The 13,480-nt window shown below is 46.1% G+C and overlaps 1 protein-coding gene across 1 annotated transcript in view; it reads right to left on the bottom strand.

Annotated features, from left to right (window-relative positions):
• The window catches only part of MAP3K21 (mitogen-activated protein kinase kinase kinase 21), a 57,896-nt gene extending 49,664 nt beyond the window's left edge, over window positions 1–8,232 (bottom strand). Inside the window, exon 1 of the mRNA XM_035008473.1 lies at window positions 7,147–8,232. Within this exon, the coding sequence (XP_034864364.1) occupies window positions 7,147–7,975 (829 nt within the window). The 5' untranslated portion in view covers window positions 7,976–8,232. The remainder of the gene's footprint in view (window positions 1–7,146) is intronic.
• Window positions 8,233–13,480: the final 5,248 nt, after the last annotated feature.

Raw genomic sequence — 13,480 nt, 5'->3', positions numbered from 1 at the left:
AAGATTTTATTTATTTATTTGACAGAGAGATAGAGAGAACAGGTAGGCAGAGGGAGAGGGAGAGGCAGGCTCCCCGCCGAGCAGGGAGCCCGATGCAGGGCTCGATCCCGGGGACCCTGGGATCATGACCTGAGCCGAAGGCAGACGCTTAACCAACGGAGCCACCCAGGCGCCCCCATGGAAGGATTTATAGATCAACCCAGATAACCCTAAGAAGGAACCCACAAATCTGGTCCTTCGAATAGCAGTTTCCAAACTTGGCTCTGCATTTAAGTCATCCAGAAGCTTTATAAAAAATACATATTGCTGCATCAAAAGCTCAGATGGATTAATGGATGGATAGGGTTAGATTTGTGTTAAAACAAGTCAGTAAAACATGAATGGTAGAATCTGGGTGGTGAGTATGTAAGTGCTCACTTCAAGTTCCTTCAATTCTATATTTCAAGATTTTCTAAATAAAATGGTAGGGAAAAAAAATTCATTGCTTGTTCCCAACCAAGGTCAACCAAATCAGAACACCCAAAAGTGAGACAGGGAATTTTACTTTTTAAAAGCTCACAAGGAGCTTCTGATGCTACATTAGGCGTAGGAACAACTCCTCTAGAGTGCCATTCTATACCAATAGAACTGATCATCTAGCCTCGGGGGTCTCAAAGTAGGGACCCTTGGGCATCCCTAAGGTAACAACAGATTAAATTCAGAAGTAGATATGAACATCCACTTGTCTTCTATTAAGTCTGCCTTCAAAGTGAGCTTCAAAAGGGTAAAGCAATGCCACTTCCCTTTCTAAATTTCTTTTGGAAAATAAGACTTTTTTCCCCACTAAAAATGCTACGTTAACATGTAATGGGTCTGTTGTTTTTATATTATTAAACATTTTTATGTACCATTTTAAGTTTCTAAGTGGTAAATATCAATAGCTATAACCCACGTAAACAAGAGCTCTTTGGGGTCCTGATAACAAATATATGAGAACTGTTCATCCAGGCAGTAGATGGAGAAGATAAATGCTCAAGTTCCAGGATTAGAGGCTCTGATTCAATTCTCTGACAAGCCAAGTGAGCTTGATAAAGGCAATTAAACCCTGGCTTCAGCTTCTCCATCTGTAAAATGGGAATAAAGTACCTACCTCAAAAAGGAGCTGTGAAGAATAAGTGTGGATCGAGGTTGGGCAGTACCCAGTGCCTCGGGAGCATTAGATACGAGTGAGCCCTTGTGCCTGATATGACTATTCCTTAGTTAAAGCACCTGAGATGAAGCAGTATTTGAAAAAGATGAATTTTTAAAAATAACTAAATTCACACACATTGGAAGTCACCTGTACAAATTTGTTTCAAGCCCCAAAATAAAACCAGCACAGCTCTGCCAGCCTGTCTAGGAACCCTTCCTCTGCCCCCCAACACTCCTTTATGGAGATGTATCACCTTTTCGGAGGTCCTGAGGGCTGGGGAAGGTTTGGGGACACTCTGATATTTGGACTGAAAATCATCAGCCTGGCATGGTAAATCTGGTCACTGTTTTCTAACTCTGGTGAGTCAGAGAGAGAAAATGCCCTTTACTAACTGACCAAATGAATATTGATTATAAAAACTAGGCCCCGGTCATAAACGATAAATAACTTACGTCAAACCAATGTCTAAGTATTGTAATTTTTACTGCCCTATGATAACCTACAATAGTAGAGTCATAAAGCAAATTATCCCAAGCTTGTATTTTTTTTTTTTTTCTGTATAGATGTTAATCTTTCAGCAGAGCAGACCACTTTCCTCCTCAAAACCTCCAGTGATTGGCTCTTGTTAGTCTATCCATGTTAGGATGGTGTTCAAGTCACCCACTCACTGCTGGCCACATGCTAAATGCCTGTTTCCTTCCCAGAAAACCCCTTGTCTATCTTTCATTCTAGCTACACCCAACTATTCTTGATTCCCTAAAAAAAAGCCCTATGTTTTTATGCCAGTTTTTCCACGAATGCCTTTGATGGGGGTAAAGAAACATCAAACAGATTTTCCCTCTGGGACTCTGTCCATCTCCAAGACAGGACTTCAGTAGACAGTTTCAGAAATCAAGAAATTCAGGCTCAATGAGGTTATACAACTTGCCTAAGGTCACACAGCTCGTAAATGACAATAGCAATAATGGAACCCAGGTGTGACGGACTTTGAAGGCGATGCTCCTGCCAGTAACTGCACCGTTCTGGAGAAGTTCAACACTTGCATGCTTGCGCAAGAAGAGAAAGCAGGGCTCACAGACACCTTCTGAAATGGATGAAGTGGTCTTCCCCCCTCCTCGTTCCTTCACCGTGCTTTGATACACTTGATGATGACTACAAACACGTTCAGATGTGTAGAGTGAAGAGGGAGTTTGCATAATCCAGAACCAAATAACTGACTCCCCCTTTACAACTGGAAAAAAATGAGTGGTGGCCTGTTATTTTTAATATGCAAGTATGAAAATGGTAGGGGATGATGTGGGGACCGTTTGTCATTGCTCTTCTTCTAAAAATAAATCCTTTAGCTTTTTTTGTGTCAGAAGCAGATTAGCCTTTGCCACCATTGGGGTATCTGTACTGATCTCCCTGTGCCCCCTGGAGTGGGAAGAGGCCATGGCATGAAGCTACACGTCTGGAATAAAAGAACAGATGAGAGGAGAAAGAAGATGCGTGTCTTTTAACTGATAATAGCGCAATTAATAGCTCCTCCAAATCACTCCAATGAGCAATTTAAGCACCTTAGTTGGAGATTAACATTTCCTATAATTTTCTCAAATAGTTCCTTTATTTACAATGTATTAATGAGAAAAATTTTTCCAAAAATTAGATTCCTTTGTAGTTTTATTAAGAGCTCTAAACTGCATTTGATACTAAATGTAGCTATGTCTATTTATTGATTGTAAATACCATTGTAGATAATAATACATATAATAATTATTCCCCAGAAGGTTACAAAAATGTCAAGCTAAAAAGATGCTTACTCATTGAAATAAAAAATATAAAAGTAAGTAGCTACCAGAATTTGTGGCTCAGTTTCTCCTGGAATGTTTATTTTTGCTAAAACCACCACCACCACCACAACACAGTTTGCAATATTAAAAAAAAAAATTATGCCACACAATCTTTTTTCAATACTGAATTATGCCAGAATAAACAAAACATGGACTAAATTCTAATAATTCAAACCATCCTCAGTAATTCACATATCGTACTAGTTTATCTTCACTCCTCCTTGGTAACCTCCCTGAAAACCGCTCCCCGTTCCTACCAGCCTGGGTGAAACCACCGAGTTCTTTGAAGGGAGCGACGTCGACAGCCTTCACGTTGGCCAATTTTAAGTCCATCCTCCAGAGCAGTCAGAGGAATCTTGTAAACACGGAATCAGATCCCACCACTCCTCTGCACAGAACGCTCCCAGGCTGTGGATAGATGGCACTCAGAGTGGGACCCATGTGGGTCATGGCCACAAGCCCCACCATGCCTACCTCTACTCCTCCCTCTGCCTCAGCCTCCCAGCCTTCCCTCTGCTCCCCGGGAAGTGAGGCTCATTCTCCTTCACCCTCTCTTTGCCAGGATCTTTGCTTGACTCATTCTTCTTCCTCACCCACATCTCTGTGTCACTCCTCAGAGCACCTTCTGTCCACCACCCCAGTCTGTTAGGCACCCTCACCCTTGGCCCCATCACCATCTACCCCCCATGCTTACTAGTATTTGCCATTGCATGGCTACCATCTATCTTCCCCGCTAGACTATGCCCAGTGCCAACAGGGATATTGTCATGTGGTTCGCCACTGTGTCCCTGGGTCCAGAAGTGACTAGGGGGTGAGGGAAGGGCTCAAGATATATTGAATAAATGCATGGTGATTTTTCTCTCTTCTCTGCATGCACAGAAAACTGGCCATGCTCACAGGAACCCAAAGTTGCTTCATATTCCTCTCTGTTGCAAATGGAAAGACTTAGCAAAGTACTTTCTACACACTTTACATCCAGGGAGTGCCAGAGCCTAACATATTTTAACAACATAAATGATGCTTAAAACTTGCTAATTTGGCTCAACTTTCAATCTTTTGCTGTTAGAAAAGGAACGAAGTTGTTTGTACCATCACAACACAGCTATTATTTTAACATAAACACTGTCTCCCACATAAAATAAAACTTAAAAGTAGACCAATGAGAAAAGAGGAAAGAAAACATGTCAAGAACCATATCTTCCTATGCCAAACTTAAACATTTGTTTTAAACAGTAATTTGAACTAACTTGGTTCCAGGTAGTTTTACACTGGCTCTTTGTGGACTCCAGAATGAAGATAAAATTCAATATTGATTTTTAAAATCAATTGTTTACATTATCATTAACTCACTACCACCATTAGCAAATAACCAATAAATTCAAACAAAACACACTGTAATAGGGTTTCTGCTGTTCTCAAAAGTCTAAACAAGAAGTCATGGTTTCATGTACCACAAAAGAAGTTCCAAAGTGTCTGCATTTATTCACTGAATAAATAACACCAGAGAGCGAGGATAAGGCAATGTGCTAGGCGCTGTGATTTGCATATTTTAGGCCCTATGCAAAATGTTCCTGTTATAGTCATTTAAAAACTATAGTAATGGTCATAATGTAACAAATATTTGGCTAGGCTAGTAACCAAGCCAATTATGTCTTTTTTAAAGTGCAACAATTTAAAGCAAAGGTGACCTTGCCTGACAATTATGGAAATTAAAATGCTCTGGGAAGTTTGGCAATTTCTTCTGAGCATGGAAAGGCTTTCAAAAAACTAAGTTGCACCATATAAGCACCTCTAAATGACATATCTACCATCTCTGTTCTGCTGTTCAAGTTTCCTGCTGTCAATAAAAACTATTTAACCATGTTATTATTCCAGGGTCATGTTATTTCTTTTTCCTCTTTGATAGTATTAGTTCTTTGAAAGTTCTTAATTCATATAAAAAGGTTTATGATTGGAACATGGATTAATCTACACTTCTATGCATTTACCAATATTAGCAAACATGCTAATGGGACAGACTGTATGGATCTCCCGTATTATCACAACCCAACAAAACCAAGTAAGCGTAATGAAAAAAATAATCATTACAGGCCCTTTTGTTTTTTTGGTCTAAGGACCAATCTAACCCAGATCGTTTGCCTGTGTTGGTAATCTGATATGAAAAAAATAATCGTTACAGGCCCTTTTGTTTTTTTGGTCTAAGGACCAATCTAACCCAGATCGTTTGCCTGTGTTGGTAATCCGATGTCCTACAACAGAATCAGTCTGTAGAAGCCAGGTTCCATGTATATCACAGAACTGCCACAAATGCAAGCAATGATGCTCTTTTTTGTTGTCCTTAAAATAACCTGGTTTTGCAGAAAATAACCAGCAGAGAAGGGCTTGCAGGACATCATTGCGGAGAGAGCCTATAGGACCAGGACAGGGCACACAGGCCTTGTTCTGTGGCAGCAAGTTAAACACATCTTTCACTGAAAGCACATTTCAGGAAATAAGCACCAACTGGGAGTGAAGTTTGTAGGGTTTGAAGCATTAACAAAAATAAGTACATTGAAAACTGCTATGTCTTTACCGTAACACAGTCCAAAAGTAATTCTGGAGTCCTTTATGTGGCCTCTGTTCGAACTCTAAGAACACACGCTACCATGCCACTCTTTTATGCCATAGCTTGTTTGAATCTGCTTCTGACACTTGAGCAGTTGTCTTCTAAATTATAAGGTTATAATTTATATTGGGGGCTAGCAGGGGGCACAAAATAAAATCCAAAGCAAGTATCCAATGCCTACATGTAGTTACCAACACTTAAATATTCTGACTCCCATAATGAAAATGCTACCCTCGTCATTTTCAAGTAGCTTTCAGTGCTGAAGAATTTTGAATAGGAAAAAGAATCTACACAAACACAAAACAAATACATCATTTCTTCTTGTCACTCTTCTTCCTTCAGACTTGGGGAAGGACAGTGTTTCCGTTTGGGTTAGCGCCTGTCCTAGCAGGTTTTACCAGATTGAAAGACATGCAGCTGTGGTAGGCCAATGCCAGTTCTGGCTGCATTATTAATCTTTCATGCGATTTCATCCCATCCTAAGAACGCGAAGTGATCTTCAACGTTAAAAAACCAACTTTATTTTTTTAAAAGATTTTATTTTTTTAAAATTTATTTGAGACAGAGAGTGAGAGAGAGAGAGAGAGAGAGAGGAAGCACGAGAGGGGTAAGGGTCAGAAGGAGAAGCAGACTCCCCACTGAGCAGGGAGCCCGATGCGGTACTCAATCCCGGGACTCCCGGATCATGACCTGAGCCGAAGGCAGACGCTTAACCGACTGAGCCACCCAGGCGCCCTGAAGAACCAACTTTAAACGGCCATCCCATTAGCTCTTTTATAAGGTGAAATTTAATAGGATTCGGGTTTAGCTCATTTGTCAGTTCTCTATTGACAACTAGAAAATCCACACTGACTTATCAACAAAGTAAACGATACAGGCCAGGTCTTCAAGATTTCAAGTACTTGTGCAAAAGACCACGAGCTCGCTCTAAGCCTACATGTGCATGTTGGCACAAACTGGTGTTTCTTGTCTGGAGACGATCCATCAACACCCAAGCCACCAAATCAATGATAAAAGCATACTTCGTGTGCAGAGATGTCTGAACGAAAAGTCTTTGAAAATGTCAAAGGACATGAAGCCAAGAGCGACCTCAATTCAGCACTTGTTAAGCTGAAGGAAAGGAGGGGTTTGATGAAGCCGAGGAGGGCCATGGGTTCCTCATAATCCGAGGAAGGCTCGGGTTTGCAGTTCCACAAAATGACCCACTTACTGTACCTAAAGGCCAAAGATTGCACCGTGGGCTTTCCAGAAGATTGTTTAGTCAGCAAGCAAGTCTGATCTGCATTTTTTTAAAAAGGCACCCCAAAAAGCAACAAAGCAAAGTCAAGGTAATTGTGTCACCTGCCCCAAGGCAAGTAACCAAGGTTTAGCTGAAGCTCCCGGCCCTGGAAGGCCAGCACAGAGGGTGCTGCGGGCGCTGGGAGGCTGACCCCCGCCTCCTTCCACCTGGCTCAAGGCCGGGAGGGGCCGGCCCAGGGCTGGCACCGAGGTGGGCTTCGCGGGGCCAGGCTGCGTCCCCCCACCACCCCCGGCCCACTTACTGTTGCTGGACTTGAGGTCCCGGTGCAGGATGGACACGACCGCCTCCTCGTGCAGGTAGAGCATGCCCCGCGCGATCTGCACCGCCCAGTTGACCAGCACGTGCGGGGGGATGCGGCGCGCGCGGCGCGGCCCGGGCGCGCGCGGGTCCGGGGCGGCGTTGGCTGCGGCCAGAGCGCGGTTGAGCGCTCCACCGCGGGCGAACTCCAGCACCAGGCAGAGGTGCGGCTGCTGCAGGCACACGCCGCGCAGCTCGATGATGTTGGGGTGCCGCAGCATGGCGAAGAGCCTCGCCTCCCGCCGCACGCTCTCGGCCGCCGTCGCCGCGTCCTGCTCCGGGTCCCGGCGCGCCGCCTTCACCGCCACCTCCCGGCCCTGCCAGGTGGCGCGGTACACCTGCCCGAAGCCGCCGGCGCCGATGAGCTCCTTGAGCTCCAGCCGCTCGAAGTCGACGTGCACGGGCGAGCCGGGGCGCGGCGGCGGCGGCGGCGGCGGCGGCCCGGGGCTGGCGGCCGGGCGGCACGGCGCCACGTAGTTGGCGGGGAAGATGCCGAGGCGCCGCTGCACCTGGCCGGCCCACCAGCCCTCGTCGCCCGACACGGCGGCGTCCTGGGACAGCACCTCCACCAGCTGGCCGCGCCGCAGGCTCAGCTCGTCCTCGCCGCGCGCCTCGTAGTCGTACAGCGCGGCCCACAGCCCCGCTCCCGCCGAGGCCGAGGCGGAGGCCGAGCCGCCGGAGGAGGCGGACGACGACGACGCGGAGCCGGCGGGGGCCCCCCGGGCCGGGGATACCGGCCTGTCAGCCGCGCCCTCGGCGCCCGGCAAGGCCATGGGGGGGCGGCCGGGAGGGCGACGGCGGAGCTGGGCGACCGGCTCAGCCTCCGGGGCGGCTCGGGGCGTGCATGGTCCGGCAAGGAGGGGGAGTCGGGGACGCTGGGGTTCACGGGCCCACTACCCGGAGGCCCCGGCCTCAGCCCCCGTTCCGCCTCGTCCGCTTCTGCTGCTGCAGCGGTCCCCACAGCCGCGGGCGCTGTCGCACCATGGTGGCGCGCTGGGCCTGCGGCGGGCCTGCGGCTGGCTGGGCCTAGCCACCGCCTGGGTCCGCCCCCCCGGGCCCGCCCCGCCCCGCCCCGCCAGGACCCTCCCACCGCGCCGGCTCGCCCCGCCCTCCAGGACCCGCCCACCGCGCCGGCCGGCCCCGCCCCTCGGGGCCCGCCCAGACCCCCGGGCCCGGGGCCGCCCCGCCGCTGACGCTCCCGGGCCAGGGTGCGCCGCGCCCCTTTGGCCCGGGAGGCGGAGCCGGGCTGCACGAGGTTTTCGGGAAAAATTAAACTAAGCCAAGGGAAAGGCTTTGGGGAGTCCACGATTCTCTAAAAACCAGTGCCGCGGCTGAAGAGGACCCGGTGCGCTGGGGCGTGACGCGAGGGAGTAGGTTGCAGTTCTGGGAGAGTCACTGTGCATCCCAGAACTGGGGGCGGAACGCATCGGAGCGCGTTTCCAGACCAGTTTACCGGACTGCGAGCGATCGAAATCCACCGAGCAGCCCAGAACTGACTAGATTACACATCACCGCGCCGTGAGCTGCAGGTTGTATAGACCCCGAAGCTCGTTCTTCGTGACACATCATCCCGCGTTTGCCTTTACTGGTTCCTCGAGTGGGAAAGGACTGCCTGTCCCCTGTGAACCCACAGGTTCAGGTTTAGGAAGCGCTGGCCACGACTGGGTGCTTGAGTCCTGGGCCGTACATATTCCCAGAAACGGGGAATAGAGCAAGAGAGTCCGTGCACAGAAACTCCAGGTGTCCTTGGTATGCTGACTGTTCATTTACCGGTGTTGACCTGGCGCAGCGCGCGGCACCTATTGTGTACGGAAACATTCTGGGAAGCCGGGCCTCCACCCTTCTCCGTTCCCTCTGTGCAGGGAACGGTAGCCTCCTAACACAGATGGAAGTGAAGCTTTTATGTCTGGGGGCAGGTATCATTTCAAGTCTAGCGATAAGGAGGAACTTTGGGATTTTTCTTCTATGCACATGTTTTCTTCTCTGTCATTTTTTCCATTATTATTTTTTTGAAATCATCTTTGAGGGGTAGATAGCCCACCTCCCCTCCCTGCGCTGTTGAAAGGACAGCAGTGCCCAGCCCAGACTCACGGAGACTCCCTCCTCCGCCCCATGATACCCGTTCTACCCCCATTTACAGTTTCTGCCCTGATCGTGACAGGCCTATACAGACGTGGATCTTCTGTCTATATTGATGGAGATGTGGGAAGGACCCCTCCAGGTGTCAATACTTCTCATTTAACTAATGTTTATTGAGCACGTACCTGTGTAAGACCCTATGCTAAGGATTGGAGGTTATGAAGCCCCTTCTCTAGAGAATGGTAAGAGAAAAGAGAAACTTCCACAACAGAAGAATAAACCAGTTTTCCTGGGCTCAAGGTGAAGAAGCATTTCATTTTGCCTGGGGTCGCTGGGGAATGCCTTGTGGTGTGTCATTTGAGCTGAGTATGACTAGGATTAATAAAAAGAGGAAGAAGGTCATCCCAAGCAGTGTGAGCAAAGACAAGAGAGAACAAATGAATATCAGGCTCAGGGTACTGCTAGAGCCTGAGAGATCACTATGGCAAGCGATGGGACTAGAAAGAAGAAAGCCCAATTACAAAAATTCTAAAGAAAAGAGAATGTCCTGTAGTAGGCCAGAGTCTCCTGACGTGTGGGTCCTTCACCACCAGCGAATGGAGTGGCTATTTGGGATGTATGAAGATAGGCCCTATAATAACACAATGAGAAAGTCACTGCCTTTCCAGTTTACTTTCAGTCCTTCAAATTATACTGTTACTGGCTGTGTGACCCTGAACATGTTGTTTTACTTCTCTGTGGCTATTTCCTTACTGTAAAATGGGAATAATAAGAAATAGTAACTACCTCATAGTGGGTGATAGGGAAGACTAAAAGAGGTAATGGATGTAAAGGGGTGGATGGTGGTGGGGGTGGATTAGCACATATTAAGTTCTCAATATATATTAGCTCTTATTATTGATATCCCTTTTCAACAATGAGAATGAGCCAGTCTGTGGTCAGACCTTTTGGCAAACAGTTTCTAATCATTTTGTTTTTCTGGTACTTACACTTACGGTTGGCTTCTGTGTATGACTAGCCTTATGGGTTTTCCATTTGCAGCAATGAAATTAAGATTCTTATGCAAACATATTAAGTAAAAAAAAAATGAGTCAACTTAAAACATAATTAAAATAGTACAGTCGGCACATGGATATGGCAAATATCAAGAAAGTCGTACTGGAATGAATGAGGTGGGGAATAACATGGCTGGGGGTGGTGGGGAGCCTTGATGCTTTAGGACAGAGTGGTGATAGGATTAAATTGAAACTGTCTAGAGATGAAATTAGCAAACATGGAAGCAATAGGTTTGACTAGGGCAAGGTGAGAAGCAAGAGAACCAGGAGGGAGACTACTGAGACAGTAAAAGGGAGAATTGAAGGGGCCTGGAAGTTATGGCGCTGGTATTGGGAAAGAAATAGACAAGTGCCAGGTGCAATATTCAGAGAAGAATCGAAAGGACTTCGTCACCAATTACAGGCCTACAGCCCCTCATCCCAAACTCAGGGGTCCAGGTATGTTCCAGAATTTAGAATTTGGGGGATTTTTAATAATATAGTACATATTTTAATACTAACTCTTCCGATTAGGGATGGGACAGCACCCCATGAACACATTGATATTTATGCCCCCAAATATTAAAATAATCTCACCAAGTGAAGTAAATAAAGACCACAAAGAGCCTCATGTCATTTTAAGTTAAGTTTTGTTGCCAAATGAGTTCTGATGCCACCTTACCAAATCAGTTTTGGTTTTCGGAGCTTTTTGGTTTTAGAATTGTGGATAAGGGCTTGTGGGAAATGTTCACGGGAACCCTACCCAGGTTTCTCACTTAAGCAAGTAGGTGGGAGGAAATGATGTCAAATGACCTAGAAAATGGTTTTAGGGTTATTTTTTGACGTGTTGAATTTGGGATGACTTGGGGAAACCTAGTCATACAGTGGGAATATCAGAGAATCAGGGGCTCAGGAGACCAGGGGGTGGAGGGAATTGAGTTTTGGAAGTAATTTTCTAAGGCAATGTTTCACACTGTAGAGAAATATTCTAGGCCACGCAGAGAGCAGGGGGACCCCGTGTGTGCCCTTTATTTGGAAGGCCTGTGTGAGCAATGTGACAGTTCTGTTCACCCTAGCAGTCTCCTTGTGCCCTTCAGGGACCCTGCTACCTGCCAGGAACCCCCTCTCCAGTTCCAGATGGATGAGTCTGTGAAGCCTTTTATTTTTTTAAAGTTATTATTATTTATGAGAGAGAGAGAACACAGGCAGGGAGGAGGGAGGAGCAGAGGGAGAGGGAGAAGCAGACTCCTCACCTCCCCCCTGCTGAGCAGGAAGCAGGGAGCCAGGAGCCTGACTCTTGTCTTGATCCCAGGAACCGAGAGCATGACCTGAGCCGAAGGCAGACTCTCAACCAACCGAGCCACCCAGGCGCTCCTGTGAAGGTTTTTAACTCAGCTAAACTTGAGCCCTTGTTTTACTCACACACCTGATACTAACAGGAGACCGAGTGACTATAACTGTCCACACCACGATTCAAAGACATCCTCTAAACCCTCCTGGAACCTCCAGCACTGTGATCCCCGATCCCCTGGGACCTTTTCCCCATTTGGGACCTCTCAGCAGCAGATTGTCCTGATGGGGCTTGATGATCCTAAAATTCATCACTTGTAACTGTTTTGTCTTCTTTTTAACCCCCCAAATCTTACAGTTGGGGAAAGAGCACTACCTAGAGATGTGTGCTATAACCATGCCCACTCTGTCTAGCCCAGTGCATTCTACCAAGAAGGTAGTAACACAGCAAAAGCAGAGAGCTAAGACAGAACTTTGGTTCCAAACACATTTAAATGGAAGGTGACAAAAATAAGAAGCAAGAGGAAAAAACTAAAAGGAATCGGGAGAACAGGTTAGTGTTAGGGAAAACAGGGAATGGTTATATGGAATTGCTTTCTTGAAAAATTGTATCTATCAGGGTTGGTTCTGGAAGAAGAACCAGCCCTTAAGGATCATCTTCTCTTTGGGAATCTTGCTCTAATTAATTACCACTACCCCTATTATCAGGTCAGCAGTTCTCAAAGTGTGGTCTGTGGGCCCCAAGAGATCCCTGTTTCAGGGGGTCCACAAGGCCAAAATTATTTTCATAATTATACCAAAATATTATTTGCCTTTTTCACTGTTTTGACATTTGCACTGATGGTTAGTGTAGCAAATCAAGAAAAAAAATGTTAGGTTTACTTTGAAATGTCCTTGATAAAGCAGTGAAAACTAAAAATTAAATCTTCACTTTTTTTTTTAGGGAGTGAACATGTGAATGCGCGTGTGCACTCTTGTGGGGGTGGGGAGGGCGGAGACAGAAGGAGAGGGAGAGAAAGAATCTCAAGCAGGCTCCATGCATGGGTGGATCTCACAACCCTGAGATCATGACCTGAGCTGAAATCAAGAGTTGGATGCTTAACCGAGTAAGCCACCCAGGTACCCCCAAATCTTCACTCTTGAGTATAGGTCTTTAAGATTCACTGTGACATAATGGGAAACATAAAACAATTCTGCTGCCTACCCAAATATGATCACTGTATAAGAAAAAACACTTGGGTGATCCTTTGAGCTGTATGTCGACCTAGTCACTTTTTTTCATGGAATACCATTTTTACTTGAAAGAATACGTGACAAACAAATTGTAGTTATTCAGAGACATTTCCTAGAAAATGAACAGAGCAAGACTATTATTTCATGGAAAACCACTGATAGTATCTGTTGCCAATGATAAAATTTAAGCTTCCAAGCAAAAATCAGGATTTTGGAAAACTTGTAGCTGCTTTCATAAGCCCCATAACTTTCCAAACACTTAAAGCCTTTTCTGATAGGATTGGTAGTGACATTAACAAATGTGCTTTCTTGGTATTGTATAAGGAACTAAGCCAACATTTGAAAGATCTGTATAGTTCAGTGAACCAATATTTTCCCAAAGACCAATATGTCTTTGGTAACACAAAATCATGAATGGAAAAAAGACCATTCAAAGCAGATTATGATTCACCGATAATGACTTCAGATTCTACATTGTAGCTGAAGTCTTTAAAAGAGCACCACTTGTCCAGTTTTTGAACAGTATTAGAGAGTATCTTCCCTGAGAAGGCTATGAAAAATTCTTCTGCCTTAGAAACAATTAGCGGTTTGGGAGTTAGGGCATTGGAGAGAGAGATTGGAAGGTGACTATGGTTATTTTTT

This window comes from Mirounga leonina, unplaced genomic scaffold, assembly GCF_011800145.1.
Source record: "Mirounga leonina isolate KUSES-001 unplaced genomic scaffold, KU_Mleo_1.0 Mir_152, whole genome shotgun sequence".
In the NCBI taxonomy this organism is placed as follows: domain Eukaryota; kingdom Metazoa; phylum Chordata; class Mammalia; order Carnivora; family Phocidae; genus Mirounga; species Mirounga leonina.
The sequence above is the reverse complement of the archived record's forward strand: the minus strand, read 5'-3'. Positions and strand labels throughout refer to the sequence as shown.